Source organism: Aquarana catesbeiana, linkage group LG02 (assembly GCF_042186555.1).
Source record: "Aquarana catesbeiana isolate 2022-GZ linkage group LG02, ASM4218655v1, whole genome shotgun sequence".
Lineage (NCBI taxonomy): Eukaryota > Metazoa > Chordata > Amphibia > Anura > Ranidae > Aquarana > Aquarana catesbeiana.
Window position 1 is genome coordinate 550,628,220 of NC_133325.1, and position 24,725 is coordinate 550,652,944.

The window sequence follows — 24,725 nt, forward strand, 5'->3', positions numbered from 1 at the left end:
ATAGTGAACATGGTGTAGAGTTATTCACTTTCAGGTCATTACAGAGGACAAACAGGCACTCTTTACATCTGGAGAAAAATAGATTAACTCCTACATATGAAAAGGATTGTTCGCAGTAAAAGCTGTGAAAATGTGAAATAGACTCCCTCAACAGCTTGTTCTGCCCAGATCAGTAGACTTTAGCGGGTTTAAAAAAAAAAAAAAAAAAAGGATCTAGATGCATTCCTAAATGCACAAAATACAACTCAATATATTAACATGTATAGGTAATAACACCAGAGACTGTTGATCCAGGGAACATCTGATTGCCTCCTGGGGGATCAGGAAGAATTTTTTTTTTCCTTCACTGGAACAAATTGGACCATGCTTTATTGTGTCGTATTTTTTTTTTACTACCTCTGGATTAACTGTGGGTATAGAATTGTGTATATAGAGGTTTATTATTTGTTTTTCTACTGGTTGAACTAGATATACTTTTGTGTGGTATTAAGCAATGTAGACACATCCAAAAGCAGTCCAAACAGAGCACACCTAAATAACATGCATTTCATCAGGCCTCTGTCTAGAAAAAAAAAAAAAAAACAATACCAATAAGAAAAAAACATAGGCATTAAACAAACAACATTTTAGCTGAAATCTAGTGTCTGCAGATGGCAAATACATAAACCCTGTAAAACTTAGAAAACATGTTACAGAAGTCCAGATCACAGTCTAAAGCCTCAAACACATGTTCGGATTTTCCGACGGGAATTGTGTGATGACAGGCTGTTGGTGGTACACTCCATCAGACAATTGTTGTAGGATTTTCCGCGGACAAATGTTGAATGGCGGCCTTTAAAATTTTCTGCAGACAAATGTCTGTTGTCGGATTTTCCGAGCGTGTGTACACAAGTTCGTCAGACAAAAGTCCAAAGTACAAACACGCATGCTCGGAAGCAAGTACGAGTCAGAAGTCGGTCTTGTAAACTAGCGTTCATAATGGAGAATTGACATTTGTGACGCGGAAAATTATGAAAACTCGAAATGCAGCGCACATTCTCTTCTTTAATGGGATAATAATGAAGCTGCTTTGCTAGCGATACTGATGGAGTTATTGCAAATGAATTTTCAAAGGCTTTTTTTTCTAGTGATATCAAGAATAATATTATTATGCTTTTTTTTTTTTTTTTTTTGGGCAAGTTACCACAACACCATTATCCTGTATTTTTTAAGATCAAAGATACAACTATGTTGTTGTCCCTTGTCAATTTTACATTGTATTTTTTTAAATGTAACTGCCTACTCCCAAACTGTCATTTGAAGTAAAAACACATAGCCAAGTATTATTCTCCACAATTTTTTTATTGTGCATTAAAAAAGGAAAACATACAAAATTAGACATGCTATCTGCCAATAGAACTTAACCAAAAAGTGCATTCTATGCATCCAAAAAATATATAAAATATACCAAGTCAAATCATTATTCAACCAAAAAATAAAATAAAAGCCTCATTCATGTGTCCTGTTTCTTAATATAGGGGGGACCAAAGCCAAGAGTTGGTGAACGCAGGGGTCCATCATCCGGAGATAATTCTGAAAATCATCCGGATTATTCTCCTGGAGCTCCCGCAGCAAAGGCATATGACATAATTGGTCACGATTAATAAAGCAACCAATTTTTGGTCCAAGAAATCCTCCTCCTCCTGTTCCTGGACTGGACTTGGGTCAAAGCAATAACTCCAAGGCCAATAATAAATAACACAATATCTCCTTCGATTCCGCAACATGTCTGGTTGACGAACAGCCATTTAGAAATGAACTGAAAAGCGCGAAATGAAAAGCGCGAAATGAAAAGCGCAAATCAACACTCACCAAACTTCTACTAATACGAAATTAGCAGAAAGAGCCCAAAGGGTGGCGCTAAAGAGCTGAAAAAACACGTAGTACGTCACTACGATCATGTTTGTTGCCCGACAATTCCTTGCCGTTTGTATGCAAGACAAAATCCAGGCACATGCCTTCAGACAAAAGTCTGAGGATTTGTCTGCGTAAAATCCGATCGTGTGTACGAGGCTTTACAGTTCAGTCACAGACGCCTGATGATGAAATGCACAAGAGGTACTCACTGTTTTACTGGAGCACTCTAAGGCAAGACCCAGAAGGAGCAGACCACTTCTTGAGAAAAACTTCTAGATAAGAATAGAGTGTCTGGATTAATTTAGGAACAAGGGTTTGCTTATCTGGGAATTCCCACTCTTTGTAAATAAATCTATTGAATAGGGGATGAAGAAGAAGAATCTTTGTGACAAATTGAGATTTATGAGAATAGAGGCTAGACATCATAGTCGATGTAGTGTTGGATTCCTCTCAATTTTCGGTGGAACGCAACTACCACTGGCCCTTGCAGAGCATGGAAGAAAAGTGGCCTGCTGTGCATGTGCAAGTGAATGCCCAAGTTGAACATTTTCATAGACAGAGCAGAGCACATCAGGGAAGCAGTGCAAATGGGCATGCGAGCACCTGGGAAGCACACATGCTTGCGTACGCACAGAATTAACACTTGTTGACCAGTCACATACCTGGTACATCACTAGACTTCAAGTGGTTATACCGGGATGATGTCTGCGGCTGCAATCATCACTCAGTACCCTTTTTTTTTTTAGAGCAGACGGTCAGCTCTCTTGTAAAAGCAATCCTATTGTCTAACTAGCCACTGGATTGCTTTAACAATCAGCGGGAGGGGACATCCTCCCTTCCCGCGGTTTTACCTGGATCTCCTGTCCCACCAGAAGTCTCGATCGACCAGCTGGTACTTCCGCTGGCTGATTTCAGAGCCAAACAAATAGCAAAAAAAAGTTCACGTTTCTTAAGTTCAAACACAGTAGCCAGCTTGTATTAGCAATATTAAGAAAATGCATTATTCTCCAGTAAAGCTGAATAATGAGACATCTGCAGCACATGGTTTGAATATGCAGCACAGCCTAATGTAACTACTGTATTCACACTCTAAGAAAGTCAGAGATATACTCCTCGAAAGTCTTCAACACAGGTGAAGGTTTCCTAAAGCAGACTCTGCGGTGGTAGCTCGCTAAGGGTCCTCGTAAAGTTTAGTCAGTGCCTTAAACAGGGAGGAGACACTGTCAAAAACTTCAGTTCCATGGGATGAAAAGCCCAGGCTTGAGGCCCTCCTGAAAGAGGGATATTACGGTATTCCTATGATGCGCTCACCAGCCAAGGTCTTTGGTTGTAGAGAAACAGAGGAGACAAGCATTACAAAAGGATTCAAACTGGCTAACTTCTGTGGGGAAACGATCCAGAAGAGGTAGCTTAGACTTAGAAATGGTAAGCAAAGCAGAGATGATCACAATTTAAAAAGACCGTGGCCGAGCGGGATTCTGCCCGGCTGCATCACTCATTCACAGTTCTCTGTGAATGGCAAACTACAAGGTCCGGCAGCCTTTGTTGCTGTCAGCTTGTAGTTTTCAATGAACTACCACGGCGATGTAAGCTCCGTGGTAGTTCATGGATTCTTCTTGTCAAAATGTATCGACTTTCTTGTATGAGGTACGAGCAAACTGATACATTGACAGATCTGCAGGAGACCTGCATGGCACCAGCGATCTGCTTTACAGGCTACTGCAACAAAAAATAATGAATGCACATTTTTTCACCTGCAAAAAAAAGTGTATTTATTATTTTTTTTCTAAAAAGTGAACTTTAACTTTAAGTCCTGGCCAGACTCCATACAGAGTCCTGTGATAGCTGGAACACAGACACGGTTGTCACTGCTAGGAATGCCAGGCAATCACAGCGAGAACACCAGTAAGGAAAACCTGCACCTGTTTGCTGACTGGAAAGACTTCCAGGATTTTAAATATTCGGCATGAATCTATCAATAGCAGTTGATGGTAAAACAATCTTCCAAATCAATGAAAAAAAACTAGCAGAGAGAAAAGACAACCATTCTCCTGATGGCATTAAGCCTAACTGGCATGTTGTGAGGTAAGCGGGGTTATAGCCTTAAAGGGGCAGTCCTTCAGTTTTTATGAGCCTAGTATCCATTTCTCCTGTAGACATGGAAGGTCTGTGTGAGGCATTTAAGTAATAAATAGACATGAGGAATCACGTGATAGAAGCACAATGCACTGTTTGTAGTAGAAAGGGATAGTGTACTGCACATAATTGAGGAGGTGAGAAGTATTGCATTTACTATGAGTGCATGAGGCACCACCTGTAACAGAGATGGACACAGCAGAAGGTCATCCTATTTTCTCTAAGGGGAATGTCAGAGATTTTGGTTGTATCCACAGTGCATAACCATTCCTTCTCTTCTGCTGAGGAAGACAGAAGGGGTTGGTTGTGTGGGCTTTGATAGTGACTTCCACAGGCATGAACACTACTTGTAAATCAAAAGGTATAGTGCAGTGTGTGTAATAAAGTGGTATGAAGAGCTGTGTATAACCGAGATGTATTAAAAATCCCTAAGCTCTTAGAGACCAGTTTCACAGGGGAGATACATGCAGTAGAGATAAAAGTGGCAGTAATGCTGCATACACACGGTCGGAATTTTCGACCGGACTTGTCCGACGGATGCCGACGGACCAAATCCAGTGGACAATCCGATCGTGTGTGGGCTTCACCGGACCTTCAGCGGACTTTTCCAGTCGCAAATCTGACGGACTTTAGATTTGGAACATGCTTCAAATCTTTATGTCGTAACTCCGCCAGACCCAGAAATCCGCTCATCTGTATGCTAGTCCGACGGACAAAAACCCACGCTAGGGCAGCTATTGGCTACTGGCTATCAACTTCCTTATTTTAGTCTGGGTGTACATCATCACGTACAAATCCGTCGGACTTTGGTGTGATCATGTGTAGGCAAGTCCGGTCGTTAGAAAGTCTGTTGAAAGTCCGCCAAAAGTCCGTCGAAAAGTCCGACCGTGTGTACGTGGCATAAAGTGGGGGCGGTGGAACAAAGCCAGAAAATCACACAAGTATGTTGGATGGCCAATCACAGATCTCAGGAAAGGTGACCTCATTTTCCCCTCAATAAAGTAGGATAGGGTTATGAGGACCAGAGGAATGGCTTGTGTATGCTATGGCAGATCTCACCTGTGGTAAGGATACTTGGGGAGAAAGTAGTGTGCGCTATCAAGCAGATCTAATTGATGGCATAGATACTTTACATGAGCTATGTCTACTGAAGTCCAAAACTCATTGGTGGAATGGAAGGTATTGGAAAGTTAGCTGTATATATTGAGAAGCAGATATCACTGGTCCTCTCCTCCTGCCCTTTTCTTCTTTTGCGTGCAAGACATCAATAATTTCTAGAAATGAAAGTACTATGGATGCAAACACCGACATAAATAGTAGGAAGCACGAACGACTCCCCTCAATGCACTTACTTCACGTTCTGGATTGGAGCACAAGTTCATTCTGGCCATGGGACTGTTTGGTGCACTGTTTCCTGCTGAAGATGAAAGGCGAGTAGTACGGTTTGCAGGAGATGGAGGAGCAGGTGGGGGTTTAGGAGACAGCCTGAGTGGACTAAGATGAGAAGCAAATTTGTTGCCATAGGTATCCGACAGATAATCACGAACCTTCTTGTCTCGGGACTGCTGCAGGTGGTAAGATGTTGGGTTCTCAAGGTGTGTCTGCACCTGTATAAAAATATAAATATTTAATGCAAATATATACTAACACACACATAAGTTTATGAACCCTTAAGAAAGGAATGGATAATATGAATGGTTTCTAAAATGTGATCTGATCTTTACATAAGTCATAATAAAAATAGTGTTATTTAACAGACGACAGGCACACGCATACATCTGTAAACCTCTAGGATCAGGACATCTGGAAAAGGGGGTACCTAGAGTCAGGTATTTCTGTCTTTGAGTGTTTTCTATTCATTTGAGCTGTGGTTTTCAACCTGTCCTTCTTTAAAAAAATATATATACAGTATCCCACAAAAGTGAGTACATCCCTCATATTTTTGTAAATATTTTATTATATCTTTTCATGTGACAACACTGAAGAAATAACACTTTGCTACAATGTAAAGTAGTGAGTGTACAGCTTGTATAACAGTGTAAATTTTTGTCCCCTCAAAATAACTCACCACACAGCCATTAATGTCTAAACCGCTGGCAACAAAAGCGAGTACACCCCTAAGTGAAAATGTCCAAATTGGGCCCAAAGTGTCAATATTTTGTGTGGCCACCATTATTTTCCAGCACTGCTTAACCCTCTTGGACATGGAGTTCACCAGAGCTTCACAGGTTGCCACTGGAGTCCTCTTCCACTCCTCCATTACGGAGCTGGTGGATATTAGAAACCTTGCGTTCCTCCAACTTCCGTTTGAGGTTGCCCCACAGATGCTCAATAGGTCTGGAAACATGCTTGGCCAGTCCATCACCTTTACTCTCAGCTTCTTTAGCAAGGCAGTGGTTGTCTTGGAGCTGTGTTTGGGGTCGTTATGTTGGAATACTGCCCTGCGGCCCAGTCTCTGAAGGAAGGAGATCATGCTCTGCTTCAGTATGTCACAGTACATGTTGGCATTCATGGTTTCCTCAATGAACTGTAGCTACCCAGTGCCGGCAGCACTCATGCATCCCCAGACTATGACACTCCCAGCGCCATGCTTGACTGTAGGCAAGACACACTTGTCTTTGTACAACTCACCTGGTTGCCGCGACACACGCTTGACACCATTTGAACCAGATACGTTTATCTTGGTCTCATCAGACCAAAGGACATGGTTACAGCAATCCATGTCCTTAGTCTGCTTGTCTTCAGCAAACTGCGGTCTTTCTTGTACATCTTCTTTAGAAGAGGCTTCCTTCTTGGATGACAGCCAAGCAGACCAATTTTATGCAGTATGCGACGTATGTTCTGAGCACTGACAGGCTGCCTCCCCACCCTTTCAACCTCTTCAGTAACGCTGGCAGCACTCATACATCTCTTTCCCAAAGACAACATCTGGATATGACGCTGAACACATACACTCAACTTCTTTGGTCGACCATGACGAGGCCTGTTCCGAGTGGAACCTGACCTGTTAAACCACTGTATGGTCTTGGCAACCGTGCTGCAGCTCAGTTTCAGGGTCTTGGCAATCTTCTTATAGCCTAGGAGATCTTTATTTAGAGCAACAAATTATTTTTTTCAGATCCTCAGAGAGTTCTGTGCCATGAGGTGCCATGTTGAACTTGCAGTGACCAGAATGAGAGAGTGAGAGTGATAACACCGAATTTAACACACCTGCTACCCATTCACACCTGAGACCTTGTAACACTAATGAGTCACATGACACCTGGGAGGGAAAATGGCTAATCGGGCCCAATTTGGACATTTATAGCTGTGTGTTGAGTTATTCTGAGAGGACAGAAAATTTACACTGTCATACAAGCTGTACACTCACTACTTTACATTGTAGCAAAGTATAATTTCTTCAGTGTGTCACATGAAAAGGTATAATAAAATATTTACAAAAATGTGAGGGGTGAACTCACTGTTGCGAGATACACACACATATATATATATATATATATATATATATATATATATATATATATAACCCTGCAGATACACATTTGCAGCCATTTCTCGCATATATTAAAATCTGTGGTAATGACTCTACCGTAAGAAAAAAAACATTAAATAAGAGTGGTATCTTTCTCTGTGTGTTGCAAAATCATTTGTTCTGAATTTTAATATATGTACAATGTTATGTTTGGAGAAAAACCGTACACTAAACACCAATACCTCATCCCAACTGTGCATGATGAAGCTTTGCTGCCCCATAGGTTGGATGGCTAGTAATCAGAAAACCCTTAGTGAATGCCTAGCTGTAGGACAATACATCTGTCTAAGAATGAAAGTGACACTAAAATTTTTTTTTTTTAACAAAAAAAAAAAGAGGCTTATACTTACCTACTCTGTGCAATGATATCGCACAAAGCGGCCCCTTACCACTTCTTTAGAGGTCCCCTGCTGGTGCTGTTTCCAAAGCAAGTCGTGTGCTATTGGGGGGCAACTGTGCAGGTGCACTCTCAATCCAGGCTGTGTGCATCCATGGACACACACAGCCCAGCTCAGCCATGCCGCCCCCCCCCCCCCCCCCCCACAGAATATGACTGACAGCAGTGGGAGCCATTGCCTGAGTCTCCTGTGAGAACAGAAAGTGAAGGGAGAAGACCTGCAGCTGGGCACAGCACCGGATTAAGACAAGTGTTTAGGGGCAGAGGGATAGAAAAAGGTAGCTAAACAATTTTTACAATAATGCAGGGCATGCATTAGGGTAAAAAAAACTTTTAGGACTTTAGATCCACTTTAATCTCCAAAGAAGTTAAGTCATGAAATTGACAATAGTGTAAGCCACAAGGTTAAAAAGAAAAAAAAAAAAATCAGAAGAAATATTTTCTTCTTTAAAACTTAAGACCTAATCTCAGTGCTAATTAATGCTGTAAAGATCTGCTCAGCAACTTTAAAAAGCATTTGGTTAAGGGTTCCCAATAAAAGAGCTTCCACTAATTACTAAAGATAATGCTTTACATACTCTTCCATCAATTACAGCATTTGCTTAAAGGATAAGTTCACCTTTAAAAAAAAAAAAAAAAATAAAGAAGCACATCGTTTTGCAGGTAAAAATGTGCATTTATTATTTTTTTTTAACTGCAAAAGCATCTGCTGATCACGGGTGCCATGCAGGACTCCTTCAGACATATACACACTGACAGGAAGAATGAATGAACTACCAGAGCGAACAACGGCGCCATGGTAGTTCTTTAAAACTAGCAGACAGCTGCAAAGGCTGTTGGGACTTGTAGTTCCCCATTCACAGAGAACTGTGAATAAATGATGTGGCTGGGCAGACAGTGACAGCGGGCGCCTGGAGAAGATGCCTACCCACTGTCACTGGGGCAAGTGTTCATTGTGTCTAAGTACTACACAGAAAAATGTACTTTTTGCCTGGAATTCTTAAAAACTAGCAGTATACTTCCTGGTGTAATTTTGTACCTACAGCCTTATAATTGAATATCGGCAGTGTAAGATCTAAGGTGCTGCCTCCTGAGTGCTAGTCTCAGAAGATTTAGAGTGAGATTTGGTGAGGTTACTACTAGGGTTGCACCGCTACTAGTATCAGTATCGGTGCCGATACCGAGTATTTGCACAAGTATTGGTATTCGTGCAAATGCACCGATGCCTGAAACAGATACTTTCAGGCTCGGCTCTTTGAGCTGTCAGTGGGTCTCCCCAGTGTTAAAGACATCCGGTAATTGGAGCTGTCAAAAAAAAAAAAAAAAAGCAGCCGGCAATGTTTATTACCAACATTAGAATGATGTAAACTCCTGCGCTTATGGTGTGCTAAAGTGCTTGGAAAAGTGCAAAAGTGCAAAACCTAGCAGTGTTAATGTCTGAATAAAACAAAAAGTCTAAAAAACATCAAAAAGCATCAAAAAGCAAAAACACAAAAAACACTGTCCAGCGTCCACACTGTGATATGCTGCTGTGTAATAGTATAGTGTGAGCCTCCTATTCAGAGGACCACCATCTAATAATAATGCTAGTAAACATACTCTAACAAAAAAACATATGTGCATATAAAAATATATACCGGTATATATTTTCCTGTGCAAAAATCACAAAAATATAATAATAATACTATAGTGCTAAACCTAGAGTACATGTAAAGTCCTTAACCACTTGCCGCCCACCATATAGCAAAATGACAGCAGCAAAGTGGTTTGAATATCCTGACTCAAGCTGCTGCGCGTCCCCGAGGGCGCACATCGCTACGATTGTTGGTGTCAGTCACGGCTGATCGCAGTGTAAACAGGAAGAGCTGGTAATCGGCTTTTCCTCACTCGCGCCTGTCAGACGGGAGTAGAGGAGAGCCGATTGGCTGCTCCTCTGACAGGGGGGGGGGTCTGTGCTGATCGATTATCAGCGCAGCCCCCCTCCCGAACATGCCTACACTGGACCACCAGGGACGCCACTAGGACCACCAGGGATGCCACCACTAGTCACCACCAGGTATGCCACTCTAGACCACCAGTGATGCCAATCAGTGCCCACAATTGATGCCAATCAGTGCCCACAATGGATATCACTGATTGGCAGGCATTATTGTTTGGCACTGATTGGTATCCATCAGTAACATTTATTAGTGTACAGTGCCACCTATCAGTGCCCATCTGTGCTGCCTTTCAGTGCCACCTATCAGTGCCACCTATCTATAGCGCCGACAGTTTAGGTAGCGGTTTACAACATTTACAGCAGCCATTCCTGATAACGTCCTAGTGACGAAACGCGTAGGACGGGGCTAACAGTGTCATTGCATCACTTCCGGTTTTTGGGCCGTGAAACGCAGATCGTTCCGGCTTCCTGATTTTAAACCTTTTCGCTTTGTATCTACTTACCAAATGTGAGTACCCACTGAAAATGTGAATAAACTTTTTAATGTTTTACGGTAATACACTATGGAGCCTTTTTCTTCTCTATGTGTGGGCAACATAGGAGGCTAGTTGCAAGGTGATCACTTATACCGCAGACACGGAAGCAATTTGCAGATACAGGACAACAGACTTTCCTATCCCGTATGCTACACAGTGGCTCATACTTTGAAAGTGGAATACCTCTTTGTGGGGTGAATAATATCGGCGAGTGCGTTTCCTATGGGGCACCTTTTAAGAAGCACTTTTTAAGAAGTACTGAATAACAATTTGCAGGAGCACATTGTCACTTTATTTTGGACTTTGTAATACATCAGTATTTAAGGAGCATTATTATTAACGCGTAGGGCGGGGCTAACAGTGTCATTGCATCACTTCCGGTTTTTGGGCCGTGAAACGCAGATCGTTCCGGCTTCCCGATTTTAAACCTTTTCGCTTTGTATCTACTTACCAAATGTGAGTACCCACTGAAAATGTGAATAAACTTTTTAATGTTTTACGGTAATACACTATGGAGCTTTTTTCTTCTCTATGTGTGGGCAACATAGGAGGCTAGCTGCAAGGTGATCACTTATACCGCAGACACGGAAGCAATTTGCAGATACAGGAGAACAGAATTTCCTATCCCGTATGCTACACAGTGGCTCATACTTTGAAAGTGGAATACCTCTTTGTGGGGTGAATAATATCGGAAGCACTTTTTAAGAAGTACTATAAACAATTTGCAGGAGCACATTGTCACTTTATTTTGGACTTTGTAATACATCAGTATTTAAGGAGCATTATTATTATTACTAGCATTATTATTACATGGTGGTCCTCTGAATAGGAGGCTCAAACTATACTATTATACAGCAGCATATCACAGTGTGGACGCTGGACAGTGTTTTTTGCTTTTTTTTATGTTCTTTTTACACTTTTTGTCTTATTTAGACATTAACACTGCTAGGTTTTGCACTTTTCCAAGCACTTAAGCACATACCAATATTGGGAAGCTCTTTTGAGGGTCTGGATCATTTAAAGTAAGAACAGCGCCATTTCTATCCTCTTATTACCAATATTGCTCAGCCCTGAAACACTAAAATAAAAAGAAACATTGTTTCTATTTGTATATTTCTGTTTCTTCATCTGCAGATCAAAGGGATGAACAAATGTTCCTCTGTTCAACCCCTTAATTTACTCTAATCAGCCTTAATTAACTCCCTATTCTCCTCCATTTAATTATTATTTTCCTGCTTTTTTTCTTTTGTTCACGTCTATTTTATAAACGATAAACAATTAAAACTAACATTTTTTTTGTTTGCTTTGTTAGTGAATATTTTTACACATACAGTATATATTAACATATATTTACACATTTCACATTGAAAAAGTGCTAAATTAAAAGGGGCAGTGCTTATTGGTAGTAAATCCCCACTCTGCTACAGGCAGCTCAGTTCATTACAAAGCAGTAGAAACACAAACAGGAGGGCGGGTACCGTGTCCATCAATGAACTCAGAGAAAGGGATTTTACGGTGAGTAGAAAAAAAATCCCATTTTCTCTTTTGTTCATTGAAGGACACAGCTCTTCTAATCTTGACCTTAGGGACGTCCCAAAGCAGTGCCACAACGAGGGGTGGGAACACAAAACAAAGGAAACAATAATTTCCACTCAAAGCCCCCCGTAAAAGGGAGCCAAAACCTCAGATGGCCGCCGGCAAAACTTTGCGGCCGAAACACACATCTGAAGATGCGCCAACATCCACCTTGTAAAACCTGGTGAAAGTGTGTACTGACGACCAGGTAGCCACACACTTGAGAAACGGACGTTTGATGCCGGAAGGCCCAGGAAGCACTAAACGCACTGGTAGAATGCGCAGTGACGGGAAAGGGGGGCACCCGCCGCTTAATGGCATACGCCTGGACAATAATTTGTCTGATCCACCGAGAAATAGTGGCCGACGAAGACGCCAGGCCCTTCCTCGGACCATCCACAGTTACAAACAGTGAATCCGACTTACGAAAAGGAGCCGTAACCGACAGATACACATGTAGAGCCTGAACTATATCCAAAGAGTGCAAAGCGACCTCCTTGGGGTGAGATGGTTGAGGACACAAGGAAGGAAGCACAACGTCCTCATTTAGATGAAAGCCAGATACCACCTTAGGGAGAAACAAGGGATGCAGACGCATCACTACCTTTTTCTTGTGAAGAACCAAATAAGGAGACTTACACGACAAGGCCACCAGCTCAGAAACCCGAGCAGAAGTAATAGCCACGAGAAAGACAACCTTCTGAGAGAGCGTGAGTAAGGGGATGTCCCTAATGTTCTCGAACGGTGGCTTCTGAGGTACTGAGAGCACCAGGTTCAGATCTCACGGAGGTAGCGGTGGACATAGCAGGGGAGCCACATGACGAACCCCCTGAATAAACGTACGTACCAATGAGTGAGCAGCCAATGGCCGCTGAAAAAAGATAGCCAGAGCCGATATTTGCCCCTTGATAGTACCCAAAGCTAGTTTCTGAGCAATACCACGCTGCAGAAACACAAGGATTTTAGATACCGAATAGGAACGAGGATGCCACCCCACAGCCTCGCACAAAGATGTCAGCCTTCCAGGTGCGATGATAAATTTTCCAAGAAGTGGACTTAGGGGCCCTCAACATAGTGGGAATCACAGAAGCCGGCAACCCTCGGTCTCTCAGTACCTGGCTTTCAATAGCCATGTCGTTAAAGCCAGAGATGGTAAAGCAGGGTGGAATATCTGACCCTGGGACAGAAGGTCCTCCTGCACTGGCAGCCACTAGGGAACGTCCGCCACCATCCGTACTATATCGGCGTACCAAGGACGCTGAGGCCAATCCGGAGCGATTAGAATTACCGGAATTCCCTCGGACTCTACCCTGCGCAGCAGACAAGGAAGGAGCTTGAGAAGAGGGAAGGCATAAATGAGTTGATAATGCCCCCATGGAGCCACCAGTGCGTCTGACGCATCCGCCAAGGAATCCCTTGTTCTCGCCACAAATCTCTGCACCTTCCGATTGAGAGGCCAGAAGATCCACGTCCGGCGTGCCCCACCGCAGGCAAGTGAGACGAAACACTTCCGGATGCAGCGACCACTCCCCCTGATCCAGCAACTGACGGCTGAGGTAGTCCACTTGCCAGTTTTCTACGCCCGGAATGTAAAAGGACTGAAAGAGCCGGCACGTGAAGCTCTGCCCACTGCAGAATGTGAGAGACCTCCAGCGCTGCTGCTGAACTCCTCGTCCCCCCTGGTGATTGACATAAGCCACTGCCGTGACATTGTCCGACTGGATCCTGACCGAATGACCACGCAGCAGCTGCGACCAAGTGGAGAGGTATAACCTGATCGCACGCAACTCCAGAATATTGATTGATAGGCAGGACTCCTCCGGCGTCCAGCGTCCCTGGGCCGAACGAAGCCCCAAAACTCCCCCCCAGACAGTCAGGCTGGCATCTGTCGTGATCACTATCTAATGGAAAGGGACAAACGACTTCCCGGACCGTAGAGACGGGGACTGTAGCCAAAGAAGTGAAGTCCTGGTTAGACGGCCCACACGGATCTGACAATCCAGAGATGCCGGGGATTTGTCCCATTTGGATAAGATCTCCCTCTGCAAGACCAGAGTGTGGAACTGAGCATACGGAACCGCCTTGAAGGTGGATAACATGAGGCCCAAAACCCACATGCAAAAGCACAGCGATGACCACTTGCGAGACAGCAGCAACCGCACTGCGGAGTGAAGGGTCTGAAGTTCATTGACGGACACAGCTCCATTAATCTTGACAGTAGGGTTATTACGCCACCTTCAGGAGAGGACTAGGCAGAACATGTATTACATGTGAACAACAACAGAACTGTACAGCTCCGCCCAGGGGACAGTCCCTCTGGCAATAACCCCTCAGCCTGCTTCCTGCAGCTCAGTACGTCAACAAGCAGTATAAGGTAAACTAATAGGAGGGGTGGGTGCTGTGTCCGTCAATGAACTTCAGAGAAAAGGATTTTACGGCGAGTACAAAAATCCTATTTTCTCTTTCTTTCATTGACGGACACAGCTCCATTAATCTTGACCGTAGGGACGTCCCCAAGCAGTGCCATAACGAAGGGTGGGAACAGCAAACATAACTTCACCCACAACCAGAGGTGCTCCCCAACGGAGGAGTCACCACCTGAACCAACCGCAGCAGAACTTGCGGTCAACATATGCATCAGAATGCATTGACATTCAAAAAGTAACTTTCTCTAACAAAAGGAAAGGGTGCAAATTGCAACGATTACACGGCCGCCTGCAAAACTTTGTGGCCAAAGCAGGCATCCAAAGATGCGTTTACATCAACTTTGTAGAACTTTGTAAAAGTGTGAACGGACGACCAAGTCGCCGCCTTACACACCTGGGAGACTGACGCTTGATATTGGAAAGCCCAAGAGCTCCCAATTGCCCTGGTGGAATGGGCCGTGACAGGAAAGGGGGGCACCTGCCTCTTCAAGGCGTAAGCCTGGACCACGATCTGTCTGATCCACCTGGAAAAGGTGGTCGACAAGACCGCCAGCCCTTTCTTCAGACCAGCCACCGAAACGAACAGAGAATCTGACCTCCGGAAGGGAGCCGTGGCAGACAGATATACCCTTAGAGCCCGGACCACGTCCAGGGAATGGAGGGCCACCTCCTTAGGATGTGTCAGCTTAGGACACAGAGATGGTAACACAATGTCTTAATTGAGGTGGAAGGCCAAAACCACCTTTGGCAGAAAGGAAGGTTGCGGACGCAACACCACCTTATCCCTATGGATAACTAGATAGGGCGACTTGCAAGACAAGGCTGCCATCTCAGAAACCCTCCTGGCAGATGTAATAGCCACTAAAAAGACCACTTTCTGAGAAAGAGTCAACAAAAGAATTTCCCTGTTTTCAAATGGCGGTTTCTGAAGCGCCGATAGCAGCAGGTTCAGATCCCACGGAGGTAAGGGTGGACATACCTGAGGGACTATATGCCGAACCACTTGCACAAAAGTGCTCACCAATGAGTGAGACGCCAAGGGTTGTTGGAAAAAAACAGCCAAGGCTGATATCTGTCCCTTGACGGTGCTCAAGGCTAACTTTTGGTCCACTCCTCGCTGTAAGAACAGCAGGATCCTGGCCACGGAATAGGTGCATGGGCGCCACCCCATCTCCTCACACATGGAGATATAAGCCTTCCACGTACCATGGTATATCTTCCGGGAAGAAGATTTTTGTGCCCTCAGCATAGTGGAAATTACCGAGTCCGACAGACCTCGGTTCCTTAGCACCTGGCTTTCAACAGCCATGCCGTTAAAACCAGCGATGGAGTATCGGACCTTGCGATAGGAGGTCCTCCCGCATCAGCAACCGCCAAGGAGCATCCGCCATCAGGCGTACCAGGTCGGCGTACCAAGGACGCCGAGGCCAATCTGGGGCAATCAGTATTACTGGAATCCTCTCTGCCTCCACTCTGCGTAGCAGACGGGGTAACAGTTTGAGCGGAGGGAAGGCGTAAATCAGCCGGTACTGCTCCCATGGAGCCACCAACGCGTCTGACGCATCCGCCCAAGGATCTCTTGTCCTGTATACGAACCTCCGCACCTTTCGATTGAGCCGAAAGGTCAGAAGGTCCACATCTGGTGTGCCCCACCACAGGCAAAGAAGCCTGAACAACTCCGGATGCAGAGCCCATTCTCCTGGGTCCAGCATCTGACGACTCAGATAGTCCGCCTGCCAGTTTTCTACTCCTGGGATGTATATGGCCGACAGGGCCTGTACGTGTCGCTCTGCCCACCAAACAATGTGAGCGACCTCCCGTGCTGCAACCGAGCTTCTTGTTCCTCCTTGATGGTTGACATATGCCACCGCCATGGCGTTGTCTGACTGAATTCTGATCGGACGTCCTTGTAGTCTCATCGACCATGTGGAGAGGCATAGCCTGATCGCTCGAAGCTCGAGCACATTGATCGGTAACTAGGATTCCTCCCTCGACCAGAGGCCCTGGGTAGATTGTACTCCCAATACTCCACCCCAGCTGGTCAGGCCGGCGTCCGTTGTGATCACCGTCCAATGAAGAGGTAGGAACGATTTCTTGCGGTTCCTCAACAGCTTCACCGCGGTCCTGAGAGTCTGCAGTTTGTCCTAAGGAAGAAACACTCTCGCTTCTACGGAGTCCAACAATGAGCCTAGGTACTCCAGATGTTGAGTCGGCACTAGTACCGACTTCTTGAGGTTCAACACCCACCCAAACTCTTGTAGAGTGTGCATGGTGATCGCCACATCCCCCTTAATTCTGAGGCGGAAGCTGCTCTCAGAAGGAGATCGTCTAGGTTGCGATCCCACGTTGTCGCAGCAACGCCAAAATTGGAGCCAATACCTTGGTAAAGACTCGGGGTGCTGAAGCCAGACCAATGGGAAGAGCCACAAACTGGTAGTGGTCTTCCCCTACTGCAAATCGCAGAAACTTCTGATGCCTGAGGCATATGGGTATGTGCAGGTACGCATCCTGGATATCCAGAGATGCCAAGGGGTCCCCTTGATGGAGTGCAGCGACTACAGAGGGAACTGATTCCATTCTGAACCTCTGTACTTTCACAAAGCAATTGAGGGCTTTCAGGTCCAGGATTGGACGTACCCCTTCCTTTTTGGGGACTACAAACAGATTGGAATAGAACCCCTGAAACCTTTCTGTTTCTGCAACAGGCAGTATCACCCCGCAGCTGAGCAGGTCCCTTACTGCCCCAAACAGGGCCTCCCGGCGAGCCGGGAGTAAGGGTGTGCTGGAGGGAAAAAATCTGTTTGATGGCCAAGAGAGGAACTCTATCTTGTAGCCCGATTAAATCAGTTCGCAGACCCATCGGTCGGACAGCTGAGAGTCCCACCGAACTGCAAACTCGGAAGGCGACCCCCCACCCGTGTGTTTGGCGGGGGCCAACCTTCAGGCGGTAGCACTCTTGCTCGTAGGCTTGCTGGGCTTGTGAGGCCCTGCCCTGTCGGACTGGGAGCGTTCTCCTGAGGTCCCGGGCGGACAAAAAAGCCTCTTTTGAGCGGAAAAGGAGGGCCCTTGCCTGCGGCGTGGCTCCTTACCCTTCCTGGACTGTGGGAGCAACGTGCTCTTCCCACCTGTGACATTCTTAATAATGTCATCCAGCGTGGCTCCAAATAGCTGCTCACCAAGGAAGGGCAAATCCGTCAGGGCTTTTTTAGATGCCTGGTCCGCAGACCAGCATTTCAGCCAGATCAGGCAGAGAGCAAGGGAAGTGTATCCAAGGCCGCATCACAGACCGTGCCCCAACTGGTCCGCTAGTTCCACTCAGACTGGAGGAAACTGCTGCTTCTCCAATTCACGGTGCAATAGTTTTGCCCATTCAGTAAGGGTCTGTGACACTAATGCCGTGGCCAGTACCGCTACCATAAAGATAGACCGGCCCTCCTGTAGGTAGGGTGCTTAAAATGCAGGAGTCCTTTCTACCGGGATTGTGGCTGCTTTGTTTAACCTGGATACTGGGGGGTCCACAACCGGGGGAGCCGACCATTCTTTAAGAAGGCTCTCCTCAAAGGGGTAACGCACCGCCATTCTTTTTGGGATCGAAAAGGTCCGCATCCCCATTCCTTGTATATGAACTTATCAAAGTAAGTCAGATACGGAAACACCTTAGGTGTACAGGCTGGCTTACGGGACCCAAAAGGGACCGCCACCTCGGCAGAGGATCCTGCCGCATCCTGTATTTTCAGGATATCATTCACAGAGGTGATAAGTGCTCCAACTAGCGCTTTTGCCTGCGCAGACCCAGAATCATCCTCATTGTCCGATCGGTCCTGGTCAGCATCCTCTGACATATCAGAACAGGGGCCGCCAGTCACTGCAGGGCCCTAGTCTGAATCAGAGCTCTTCCCGGAGGTCAAGGGGGGCAGGGGCCGTTTCTTACCCCCCTTGCGCCCGCACGCCGCCTCCACCCTGGCAACAAACGTTTCAAGGACCGCCGACAAAGCGTCCAAAGGCACTGCACTACTTGCAGGCCAGCCGGTTGCAATTGCAGGGAGGTCTGGGGAAGAAACGCCCGCTTCTGACGTCATGCTGACCCACCCTGTCTGCCACCCTTGGGGACTTAGGACAAGGTGCTCAATCCCACCCTCCTAGCTGCTACAAACTGAGGGGCCCCCACCGCAGGACTCACCACCCTGACCGAGTGCTGCGCCGTGCTGCTGCTGATGGCTGTATCCTGTGTCAGCTCACAAGTGTCCAGGAACACAGGGAAAATGGCCGCCGAACTCCGAGAAAATGGCTGCCGACCATGCTTCTCACAGAGGACAACAGAAAATGGGCGACGATCACTGCTGTACACAGAAAATGCATAGATAAAGCCGGCGGTCAGCGCTATGGCGGCAGCACGTGCAGAGCCCACAGACATCCAGAGAGACAGAGGACAGCACAGGGACACAGACAGCCAGCGCAGCCCCCAATCAAGGATCAGAGCCCCCGGAGGACCCCTGGCTCAGGTACACACACCGCACTACAGCCCAATCATGCAGCATCCCCCACGGGGGGGGGGGGGGGGCAGGGAAAGCAGGGACAGAAGAAAGGGAGAAGAGGGACCCCCTAATTGACCTCCCAGGGAATGCCCAGCTGCTCTGTCCTGCTGAGACAGGAAGAGTTGTATTTACCATCCGGACGAGCTGGAGGCATCCCATTATAGACCCACACCCGAGCCGTACGGGGTGGCTGCGGGCCACGGCACATTGTGACAAAGACATCTGTAGTCCGGTCATATGTGTGCCCCGGAGCATTGCGCTCACCGGCCACCCCTGGAGCCTGAGGGGCATGTCGTGGCTGACCCAGCGCGTAGCTAGGGCCTGCACACGCTCAAAGGCAAGGCTGGGGAAACTACAAGGATCTAAATTATCCAGCCTGTCACCCAGCCGGCTGTTGATAGAAGATCACAGGATCTGAAAACCTTGCGCAAAAGGCAAAAATCCAGAAAAAAAAAATCCCCAGGACCGATGGTCCCGACAGGGAGCCTAGGTCCTTCTACTTCACTAGGCAGAAAAAAAACTGAGCTGCAGGAAGCAGGCTGAGGGGTTATTGCCAGAGGGACCGCCCCCTGGGCGGAGCTGTACAGTTCTGTTGTTTTTCACATGTAACACATGTTCTGCCTAGTCCTCTCCTGAAGGTGGCGTAATAACCCTATGGTCAAGATTAATGGAGCTGTGTCTGTCAATGAACGAAAAAGTAATTAGTTTGCAGACCCACTGGTCGGAAAGAAGAGAAATCCACCTGTCTGCAAACCACCGAAGACGACCCCCCACCCATAAGTCGGGCGGGGGTAAACCTTTATGATGAAGAGGACTTGTCCGCGGGCTTGTTTGGCTTGTGATGCCAAGGATGCTTTTGCTCATCCACGGGAGTCTTGATGGGCTGGGAACGCTTGCCCGCAGAACCGGGAGGTCGAAAAAGACGCATATGAGCGGAAAAAGGAGGGACCCTGCCTACAACGGGGATCCTTGTCTTTTTTGGATTGTGGGAGAAAAGTACTTTTCCCCCCAGTAATGTCCTTAATAATGTCATCCAGAGAGGCTCCAAACAGTCTTCCACTCTGGAAAGGCAAATCTGCCAAAGCTTTCTTGGACGTCTGGTCCGCCGACCAGCCCTTGAGCCAAAGCAGCCAGCGAAGAACCATGACCCACACAGAGCCCTTAGAAAGTAACAGGGCCATGTCCAGGGCCGCATCACAGACATACTAAAGTCCCTGCACTAACTGGTCTGCCAGTTCCACACAGACTGGGGATGCTTGCTCATTACCCAACTCGCGGTGTAATAGCTTAGCCCATTCAGCAAGTGTCTGCGACACCAGTGGCTAGCACCGGACGAAGAGCCGACCCCGCCATCGTAAACATAGACCGAGCAACCGCCTCGGCCTTTCTGTCGGCAGGATCCTTAAAAGAAGGGGACCCCTCCACCGGAATCATGGTCGCCTTATTTAACTTGGACACTGGAGGATCATCGACCGGAGGGGAAGCCCATTTCTTCAACAGACTCTCCTCAAAAGGATAACACACCGAAAAATGCCTCGGAACTGAAAAGGACCGCTGCGGGCGCTCCCGATCCTTGTAAATAAACTTATTAAAATAAGACAGGTAAGGAAACACCTTAGTGGTGCGGACCGGCTTGTGCGACCCAAAAGGGACCGACACTTGTGCAGACGCCCCTGTTGGATCCTCAATTTTCAAAGTATCGTGCACCGCCGTAATGATTGCACTCACCAGCGCTTTCTCATGTGCCGCAACAGATGCGGAGGATTCCTCCTATTTAAAAACCATGCGCTGCGCTTGAGTAACCCAAAAATATATATCCAACTATGTGCATGTCAAATAGTGCAATAATAGTATACATAAAATGCAATTACTTAAAATGTGAAAATTAATATTTAAATCAAACAATAAAGCGTATAAGTAAACAAATGCTTATTATTCCTTAAAATACATATAAGGTGTCTTGATAAATCAAAAAAGTGCTTAGTGCTCCATATAAGGCATCCTGCCTGTCTTAATGAATAAAAGGAACAAGTGAAAAAAGTTCTATATAGCACTCCAAATCTGTGCGTGCAAACAACGTCCAACAGTGATAACAAATCAATGCATGCAAGTGGTATCCAGCTGTGATATCAATCAATCATCATGCTGAAGACATCCTGAGTGCTTCAAACCATGCTCTGGTGCACCTCCGTGGCCCCCTTAAGCTAATGTGCTCACCTCTGAGCATGTGACCCAGCTGCTACCCTGAGTCAAAACACGCTTTGGAGCCACCCCCGGGCTCAGTTTTAGTATCAGATGCACTCCTCCAGCTGGAAACAATGTGCCTTTTTCTTGTGCTCATCCATGAATCCAGACCTTTGCATTAGCAATCCTCCTCACTGTCCGAAAGATCAGGGGCCGCATCATCCAAACCGTCCAGGCAGGGGCCTCCTGCCATGGCGCAGCCCGTGTGCAGATCAGAGTCCTCCCCAGCAGATGGAGAGGGAAGGGGACATTTTTTACCTGCCTTACACCCACACGCCACCTCAACCCTGGAGAGGAAGGATTCCAGGACTGCCGACAAAGTGTCCAGGGGCACCACACACCCAGAGGTGCCAGCTGTTGCGGGGGTGTCTGGGGGGGGGGCACAGGCTTCAGATGCCATGGCGTCCCATGCTCGACCAGACACTGCCAGGGATCGAACGCCCACTAGGGAGAGAGAAAAATAGACCACCTCCCTAGCTGCTGCAGACTGAGGGAACCCCTAGAAGGACTCACCACTTTGACCTATGAGGAGCAGTATTGTGCTGTCTGTCCTCCACAGATGGCCATGAGGAGATCTGCACTCTTGCCTGGCTGCAAATGCAGAGACTAGCACTAGAGGACCAGCTCAAAACTCCCCACGAGGCTACAGGAAAATGGCCGCCGGCCATGCTTCCACAGATAGAGCCCGAATGCCCTGAGACCACGGGAAAATGGCAGCCGCGGCTACGAGAAAATGGCTGCCGGCCGCACTACCGCAGATAGAGCCCGAATGCCCTGAGACCACAAGAAAATGGCCACCGAGGCTACACGAAAATACGTGGCGCCCGTACCCACCGAACAGCAGCTACTAACACGAGGAGGAAGATGCCAGCCACCCCCCCCTCCAGCACCCCATACAGAGACTGCCCAGAGGGGACCCCAATAGCCAGGTAATCCAGCAACCGGCAGCATAGCCGAGGGGCGGGGGAGGTGCGGGGGGGGGGCGGCGAGAGGATGAAATACCCCAAAGCCGATCACCCCAGGGAGTATCCAGCTACTCCACCGTGCCTGTGGAGCTCATACTTACCCATCCGGCAGGGATTGTGGGTCTCACTCCCCGGACAGATCCATTTCCCGCCTAAGACGGAGTGGCTGTCGGCCTTGGCGACACTGTGACCCAGACGTCAGGTGCCTGGTCATATGTGTCCCTGCGAAGCATCTAGCCGCCGACCGCCCCGTCAAGAATGGGGCTTGTCGCCGCCGACCCAGCGCGGAGCTCAGGTCTGGGCGCGCTGGGTGGCCAGGCTGGGGAGACTACCAGGATCTATAATATCCAGCCTGTCACCCAGCCCAGCAGTTGATTGCAGATTCTCACGAAAACCAAAAAGAAATAAAATAAAACAAAAAGACCACTGGTCCCAGCAGGGAGCCAGGTCCTTCTCCTAGACTAGGCATAAAAAAAATGAGCTGCCTGTAGCAGAGAGGGGGGGTTACTACCAGTAAGCACCGCCCCTAGGCTGTGTTGTGCTTGTTTTTTGTTATTTCTGCCTAGTCCTACTCCTGAAGGTGGCGGTATAACCCTAAGGTCAAGATTTAGAAGAGCTGTGTCCGTCAATGAACGAAAGAGAAAAGTTACTACTGTGCTCCTCACCGTTCACCTTGCTAGAGGCACAGACATGGAGAAGCACTGCATCGCTTTGTTGAGGCAACTTCACCAAGATGAGTGCCTCAACAAAGCGATGCAGTGCAGAACAAGGCAAGGCAGTAATGGGGAAAAGATTGGTTGTAAGGAGACCACCAGTAAGAATGGGAGCTAATTCTTTGCCCACTGCCTTTTTTTTTGCCACAGCTTTCAGAATTCATTCATTTCTTACACTAGCCAAAATTACCTGAAGGACCTCAACGGGAACAGGTGGTGGTGGCTGAAAGGAAGCAGGTGTGCTGATTGCAGGGGATGCATTGGAAGTCAAAAGGTGTTGCCTCTGCAAGAAATGTTGCTGATGTTGCATCTGTATCCGTTCTCGCTGTTCTTCCTGCTGAGCTTGCTCTCTCATCAGCTGCATTCGTAATCCAATCCGAGAAGCCATGATTGCAGGAGCACGGACTGGGTAGCTGTTGACCCCTGCAAAAAAAACATATTTTTAGCTTAAAATGACAAAAATCACTCTCCAACAAATTGATTTTTTTTCAGGGTTTTCAGGGATCTTGCTATGTATAAAGGTTATTCCACCAATAAATAATCACACATATACATGCAACCTTCAGATACTAAAAGATGATATTTATTCATAAACATTAAGAAAAAGTGTCCATTTTCCAAAATCAAGCCAAAACAGCAAAAAGAACTTGACCTGTTTTTTTTTTTTTTTTTTTTTTTTTTTTTACAAGAAAACCCAAGCTGTACATCAAAATTGACCGGGGGTGGAACAAACTATACCTTTGTCTGGGCCATGCTATAGTTTATCTCTGACACTGACTTTTCCTGGAAATGTTAAAATGTAAAATGTGTTGAAAATATTTTAAAAATGCCATGAGAAAGGTAAAGTAAGATCATATACTGAATACTATTACATACAGTTATTAGAATACAATATTTTTAGCAGTAGTTTTACTTTTAACACTAGCGTGTTGTATTATAACCTCCCTTTAGTCTTCTCTAAGATTGTTCACAGTTTGCGCTGAAAACCACCTACTGAGGAAAAGCAAATGACTAGGTCATCTACTGGTTCATAACGTAGCTCTCAAAATATTGCACTTAGCGGCAATATACTTCATCTTCTTTTGTTTCATTGCTGGTTTATTTTCAGCTAGAGCTTAGGGGAATTTTAAAATAAAAAACACCTAAAAGACTTTGCAAAGAATGCTGAACAAAATCAGAGTGTTAGGTATCACTTTTATAAGAAACATATTTTGGAAGTTAAAGGGGTTGTAAAGGCAGAAGGTTTTTTATCTTAAAGCGGAGCTCTAGTCCCTATTGTCAGTTTTCTCCAAAAAGTACCTCTGTTCTCTTTTTTTGCACAATATAAATAGGATACTGGTATAAGTGTATTCCTTTTTCTTACTTACAATTATGATATTTATCACAGGATCCTGGCAGACAGGCAGCGGTCATTATAAGTGTGGTCATCTGAAGCCCGCTCCTACTTGCTTCCAGGAATCCGTGCGGCTGGCTACCCAGCATGTACTTCCTGATCTTGCGCCTGTGCAGTAAGGATGCAGCATGGCGCACTGTTGTTTTACAGGTGCCATAACAATGGCGGTGGCAGTTCCCGCCCCATTGCTATGGCAACCTGTCAATCGAAACGGAATTCAAGTGCGGTTCAAAGACTCCTGGGATAGATGACGCAGACATCCCAGCAGTCCTAGCAAATGCCCAATGATGACATCGCCTAGGCGGAAGTGCAGGCTATATAAAGAAAAACTAGGTATTTAGAAAAAATAAAATAATTGCCATTACAGACTGTTCTACGGTGGGTTATGTGTTTCAAGGGATTTGAAGAAATGGGTGGAACTCCACTTTAATACGTTCT

At 46.4% G+C, this 24,725-nt stretch overlaps 1 protein-coding gene across 5 annotated transcripts in view; it reads right to left on the reverse strand.

The window, feature by feature from the left end:
* Positions 1-24,725, reverse strand: part of TFEB (transcription factor EB) — a 125,024-nt gene that overhangs the window by 14,466 nt on the left and 85,833 nt on the right. For all 5 annotated transcript variants that reach the window (XM_073615917.1, XM_073615919.1, XM_073615916.1 and 2 more), the window contains exons 2-3: positions 23,085-23,317; positions 5,385-5,639 (exon numbers count right to left, since the gene is read on the reverse strand). In XM_073615917.1, the coding sequence (XP_073472018.1) occupies positions 5,385-5,639; positions 23,085-23,282 (453 nt within the window). In that variant the 5' untranslated portion in view covers positions 23,283-23,317. The remainder of the gene's footprint in view (positions 1-5,384; positions 5,640-23,084; positions 23,318-24,725) is intronic.